The sequence below is a fragment of the Penicillium diatomitis genome (assembly GCF_028827545.1).
Source record: "Penicillium diatomitis strain IBT 30728 chromosome Unknown utg000015l_segment0_segment0, whole genome shotgun sequence".
NCBI lineage: Eukaryota > Fungi > Ascomycota > Eurotiomycetes > Eurotiales > Aspergillaceae > Penicillium > Penicillium diatomitis.
Genome location: NW_026623187.1, coordinates 446,393 through 452,732, shown reverse-complemented (window position 1 = coordinate 452,732; position 6,340 = coordinate 446,393). Strand labels below are relative to the sequence as shown.

Below are 6,340 nucleotides of genomic sequence, written 5' to 3'. Positions count from 1 at the left end.
ATCATCACTGACGCATTTTCATAAGCTTCAGCAATGGCTGGCCGGTGCACTCTATTCCGCCCGATGTCGACCCACTCTTCCCCATAAAAACATCATCCCAGAAGACTTCTCACTGTGGGCCCTGCGTCATCGTGATGTTCTTCTGAACAGAGAGGATGGGGCCACTTGCTGAGATTGCGTGAGTATGAAGATCTAGATGGTATCGAGAGTTAGTTGCCTCCTGGGCAAGAACACATTAGAATCCTTAGAACTGTTCAAAAGATTTTTGTATTCCCCATTTTCTCTATCTGTCCTCTTCTAGTATCTCTATGTCCGCATGAAGAAATGACAAGGAAAGATTATAATGCATAAAGCCTAGAAAGACCAAAGAACAATAGTATCAAAAGAATCGCTTGCTGAATCCGTAAAGTCGTCTCCGTCGAGAGCTCACTCTGACTAGGCCAAGATCGCTCTTCGCTTAATCAATGTACTTGGGAAGAGTCTTCATGATACCGTCGCGCTTGATGTCTTCCATCGCGGTGGTGATCTCATCAAGGAAACGCTTGTCGGCGCGGAGATCGTCACCGAACAAATTGCGGATGCTGAGCAACTCGTGGGGCTTGGAGCCGCCAGCGCGAGCCTTGGCTTGGAGCTCCTCACGCATGGGATCATCGATCTCAAACTTGTTGCCGTTATCGTCGACACCATTGAGGTAGTGGAACCATGCAGCGGCGACGAAGCACAGACGACGGAAGGGACCGGTCACCCAGATCTGCTCGGCGATGGAAGGCATGATGAACTGAGGAATCTTGCCAGAGGCGTTGAGGGCAACGCGGGGAAGCTGGTCCATAATGGTGGGGTTGGAGAAGCGCTCCATGAGGGTTTTGCAGTACTCGTCGATGTTGACACCAGGGATCTCGGGAAGAAGGGGCTTGACTTCCTCCTGCATGTATTGCCACACAAACTTGCGGAAGAGCTCATTTTCCATCACTTCGTGGACATACTTGAAGCCAGCCAGCTGGCCTGGGTAGCCAATGGCGGAGTGGCTACCGTTGAGCAAACGCAGCTTGTGCTTCTCGAATTGCTCAACGTCGTGAACGTCCGTGACAACCTGAACACCAACCTTCTCGAAGGGAGGACGGCCGTCAGAGAACTTGTCCTCGATAACCCATTGCATGAAAGGCTCGGTCACAACGGGCCATGAGTCCTCAATGCCGAAGTGCTCCGCAAGTGCCGCTTTATCGGAGGGGGCGGTCTGGGGTGTGATGCGGTCCACCATGGCATTGGGGAAGCCGCCCTCCTCAGAGATCCACTTGGCCATAGCAGGGTCACGGAGCTCGGCAAAGGACTCGAGCATGTGGCGGGTGATGGAGCCGTTCTTCAACATGTTGTCACAAGACATGACGGTGAAAGGCTTGAGGCCCTGTTGACGGCGGCGAACCAGCGCCGCGTAGAGGAAGCCGAAGGTGGTGCGTGGAGACTTGTCGTTGGCGGGGTCCAGATCATGCTGAATATCGGGATTTTCACTCTGAAGCTCGTGGGTGTTCTCGTTGTAGTAGTAGCCGCTCTCGGTGATGGTGAGAGAGACGATGTGTGTGTCTGGGTGAGCCATCTTGGCAATGACCGCCTCGCGGTTATCGGGAGCAAAGAGGTAGGAGTTGATGCTGCCAACCACATTGGCGAAGCTGCCCTTGGCGGATCGCTCAATGACAGTGTAGAGATAGTCTTGGGAACCGAGAGCGTCACGCATGCCGGCATCGAAGGGCTGCAGGCCAACACCGCAGATGGCGTAGTCATTCACACCGTGTTTCTGCATCAACTGGTCGACGTAGACGGCCAAATGTGCTCGGTGGAAGCCGCCGACGCCAATGTGAACAATGCCCTCTTTGACAGCATCACCGCGCTTGTAGTTAGGAACCTTGACTTGGGATTCACCCGCGGTCGCAATTTGCGCCAGGTTCTTGTTGTTCAGCTTAAGAGGTGCCATTGTTAAGCAAGTAGGGAGGTTGTAGAAGGGTCGGGCAACAATGGCAATGAGAAGGTATGAGAGGGAGAGGTAGGAAGATGATGTTTAAGTGAGGATGAAGATGGCAAAGAAAAAAACAACAGCGATCAGCTGTCCGACTGGGACACCGCCGGTTTTGAAGGACAAACGCTGAACCAACGCCGGGAGCAGCATTACATCATGCGGTCGGTGGTGGGGTTCCAGATCCTTGGGCACTTGGGAAAGATTTTCAGAGTCTGTCGACATTCTCGGAAGCTCTATGGGTCGTGGTGGACGAAAACAGTGGAGATAAGGAGGGGAGGTGGAGAATCTGTTGGCCATCACGGAGGCAACTTTCTTCTTCCACGCCCATCCACCAAACGCCTTCCCAGGTCACTTGACCAAGCACCCGCCATTGCCAGATATCAATTCGTCTTTGAGGGAGACTAAGCAGAGAGGGCGGACAATAGCCTGTCGATAGCGCAGTGTTTGACTTGCCAAATTGAGCACGTCAAGAAACAATTGGAACTTGATAAATTGAAATTCTCTTCAGTCCTCCTGTGGGAGGGCAGAAGGCGAACCTACACCGCCTTACCCTGTGAGCTATTTTGGGGTGCGGTACAGTGTACATAGTCAGAAACTAACTGATATAGGCAATCAGAAGTAACTCTACATCCACATGACATGTGCCTCAACCCCTATAACAACGTCCGATGCCGACTTCGCATGCGTCCTAAGTCACTTCAAATAGGGCCATTCAAATGATAAAGACCATGTGACATGGTGCCAACATCACACTTTTTTTGGTGCTATTGAAAACTCGGATGCGCTGCATAGGCTATCACTGCAGGGCCCGACTTGCGAAACCTTCCAATGTGGCTTTCGCGCCGCCAGTTGTTGGGGGCGTCTTGTAGCTCATCTCGGGCGCGAAAAAAAAAGGAAAAAAATCTACCTGTCGCAGACCCGTCACGGGGCCAATAATCAGCACAAAGTCAGGTCTCCCGCGGTACAGTACAGTAACCAAATGGGCCTCAACTTTTACACATCCAGGATGTAGCATGAGTACACGGACTCGCAAGAATCGATCAAAGCTCGTGGCCAAACCACGTCTTCCCGTCCATCTAGATTCTAGAACGCAAGAAAACCGCCGAGACCAGCCACCAAGGAAGAATCCATGCTTAGTACCTACTCGTACTCTTTTGTGTACACCATAAGACTATTTGCAAAAGAGCAAGATCACCACCTCCTGGGTGAAACCGAAATAGCCCAGATCATAATATCATACCCAAACCGGCAACCTCCATAATCAGCACCCACAGTAAGGGGCTGGCTAAAAGTGCTAAAAGTCGGGTCAACCCCATAACCGGACCAGATGGAATGGCGACCCGCAATTTAGGCATGCCGAAGTTACCGAGATTCCAGGCCCCTTGACTGCCGGGGTACCGTTTGCAGCAGATCTAGCAGATGTCAACTGCACGTGAGTTTGTCATGTGCTCTGGCGATCTCTTCGAGTATCGCGAGTCACTTACAAATACATTGCGACCAAATTACGTTTCTCGGGCGCTCGTTGTAATTTCACTTCTCGAAATTGTAAGCAGACTTACTCTGTTTGTCCTAGTAGTACTAGGCATCTGTCGACGAATGGGTCTACACCCTACTGAAAGATTACATATTTTGAATAAGCGCTTTATTGGGAAGACAGATATGAAAACTCTGATCAGCCTCCATAAGTACGACCTACCGAAGGTTGGGAAAATTCGATCGGAGGTGGCAAAACATCCATGACAGCCCGGTAACACCTACTGCGCCTTTGCGCAATGACCTCGACCTGGCAGAGGTCATCGGCAGCCGTGCCGTCGGGCGCGCACCTCAACTTGAAGTCTCTACTGCATAATGGACGGCGGGCCCGAAAACTTTGGCAATTGCAGGTAAAACCAAGTTAGAAGCAACCGAGAGCGTTTTTATCCGGTCGATTTATTTGATATGTTGTATCTTGTCTAAAGTTGGCACAGCATCAAAGAAAAATTGCTCAATTAAGGTTGACCATATACAGATGAGGGTTGTAATCTTTGCTTCCGGTACAGTGAGAGGATGGAAGATGTATGTCAACTTCATGGAAACACATTAATACTATATACAACAGGACTCTCAGAGTCAGTTCCCCTTCTACCCTGGTTCGCGGTTTAATGCACGAGCCTCGCCTCATCTGTCATGTCAAGGATGTACTACCCGTTCAGAGCTCAGAGGTCTGAGCCTGCTTGAACTCCTGATGCTCTGGGACACCACCCTTCTCCATGTGATTTTGCTCCTGCTTCTGAGTCCAAGTCACTGTGGGAGTCCAGCCCACACTCTTGCGAGCCGAGCTCACCTCATTGTAGAGCTCATCCACCTCTTCCAGAGTAAGGCCCTTGGTCTCATAGATCATGGTGTAGACAAAGGCAATGCACAAGAAGCAGCAGCCAAACCAGATGAAGAAAATCTTGGATTGCAGGTTGGCATTACCGGGTCCGTAGTTGACGAGATAAGGAGTGGAGTAGCTCAGAGCCCAGTTCAGGAGCCAGTTGGTGGCGGTGGTCATCGAAAGAGACTTTGCGCGAACCTTGAGGGGGAAGATTTCACCAGTGACGACCCTGAGACGATGGTGTTAGCTATGGTTCTTGATTACTGGCGATGCAGGGACGGGTGGCTTACCAAGCAATGGGACCCCAGGACGCGGCGAAGAAGAAGATATAGATACAGATGAAGGCAATAGCGGCCTTCTGAGCAGCATAGTTGTGGACAATAATGTTGCCAAGTGCATCCTGACTGGTGGTGGTTGTTCCAAGGACGGCAACCAGAAGTTGAGAGATAGTCATACCAATGGCACCCCAGAGCAGAACAGGACGTCGGCCCCATTTGTCAATCGCATACAGACCGGGAATGGTAGAGCCGACATTGACACAGCTGGTGATCAAAGTGATCGCATACTCGTTGGTGAAACCAGAGTTCTTGAAGAACTGAGTGCCGTAGTAGAAAATGAAGTTGATACCGGTCAACTGCTGGAGACCCTGGAGAAGGCATCCGGTCAGGAGACGCTTGCCGAGGTTACCCTTGAAACATTCCATGTAGCTGGCAGTTCCGACGCTGAGCTCATACTCATGGTTGGCTTGGATCTCAGCGAGCTCCTCAAGCAGAGCGGTGTCATCGTGGGGGAGACGGCGGAGGCGTGCAAGACTGCGGACAGCGCCGTCGTAGTTGTCCCTCTTGATCAGGAAGCGTGGGGTCTCAGGGAGAATTAGCATGCCCACCACGAGGACAATTGCCCAGGCGAACTGGATTGCAATGGGAATGCGGTAAGAACCGGTATCATCGCGATTGTGGGTAGCATTGTTCACAATAGCGGCAAGCAGCAGGCCGATTGTGATGGCGAATTGATATGAACCGACAATGAAACCACGGATCCATTTCGGGGCCGTCTCAGATTGGTAGAGGGGGACTGGACAGAAAGTGCGCAGTTAGTTTTGCCTGGTCGCCAGACTCCAATCTTTGAGCCACGTGAAAGTGGAACTTACTCAGGGCAGAAATCAAACCAACACCAAAACCCGCAAAGAAACGACCCGCCAGGAACATGGGAATTGCTGTGGCAGCGGTTTGCAAAATCACACCGACAGTGAAAACACCGGTTGAGGCAATCAAGCCCCAGCGGCGACCAACGAAATCACCCATTGGGGCGGCACCCAGCGCGCCGAAGAAAGTTCCAGCGGAAAGAATCGACACGATAGCAGCCGATTGACTAGCAGTAATGGTCAAGAGGCCGTCTGCGTTTCGGTATCCCGTCGAGAAGGTTTTGTCCCAGTAAGGCATAGCAAGGATGCCGCTAATCGTTCCTGTGTCATAACTTCAAAGGCTGTCAGCAGCAGATCAGGACTGCCCAATATCTGTACCTCGACAACATACCCAAAGAGAATACCTCCAAAGGCAACGAAACCACTGATCAAGATGGCAGGCCAAGCCTTGCCAGCCGTGCCCTCGGGTTGCTTGAGCAGGATACCCATCCTGTCGGTAGAAAAGGAAGTCTGGTCAACAGAAAACTTAGAAGGTCAAGGTCAAGGTCAAGGTCAAGGCTCGCTTGACAGATGAGGAAGTTGACACTGAGGTGATGGACGTGACCGACAATGCTGGGGCATGACTGGAGATTTATACTTGTTCAGGAGTCCAGTCCTGAACGCGGGGGCCCCAGTCAAAGTGTTCAAACAGCAAAGTGCACCGGAGGCCCGAAGACCGGTTTTCCCAAACCAGCGTCCCGTGTCTATGATCAAAAAAGCTTTGCTGCTTCAACTCGATCACGAAGAACGAACCACTGATCCATATGGGGTAAGTTATCCATCCAATTCTGCT

The 6,340-nt window shown here is 51.4% G+C and overlaps 2 protein-coding genes across 2 annotated transcripts; both read right to left on the bottom strand.

Moving 5' to 3' along the window:
• Positions 1-457: 457 nt before the first annotated feature.
• On the bottom strand, positions 458-1,966 carry N7539_008982 (mannitol dehydrogenase family protein; the record flags this gene model as incomplete). The annotated part of the gene is made up of 1 exon (XM_056938577.1): positions 458-1,966. One exon carries the CDS (start codon positions 1,964-1,966, stop codon positions 458-460), a length of 1,509 nt encoding a protein of 502 aa, XP_056785954.1.
• A 2,230-nt stretch (positions 1,967-4,196) lies between these two features.
• On the bottom strand, positions 4,197-5,997 carry N7539_008981 (sugar porter family MFS transporter; the record flags this gene model as incomplete). Its single annotated transcript, XM_056938576.1, has 4 exons — positions 4,197-4,593; positions 4,655-5,438; positions 5,515-5,840; positions 5,900-5,997. 4 exons carry the CDS (start codon positions 5,995-5,997, stop codon positions 4,197-4,199), a joined length of 1,605 nt encoding a protein of 534 aa, XP_056785953.1.
• Positions 5,998-6,340: the final 343 nt, after the last annotated feature.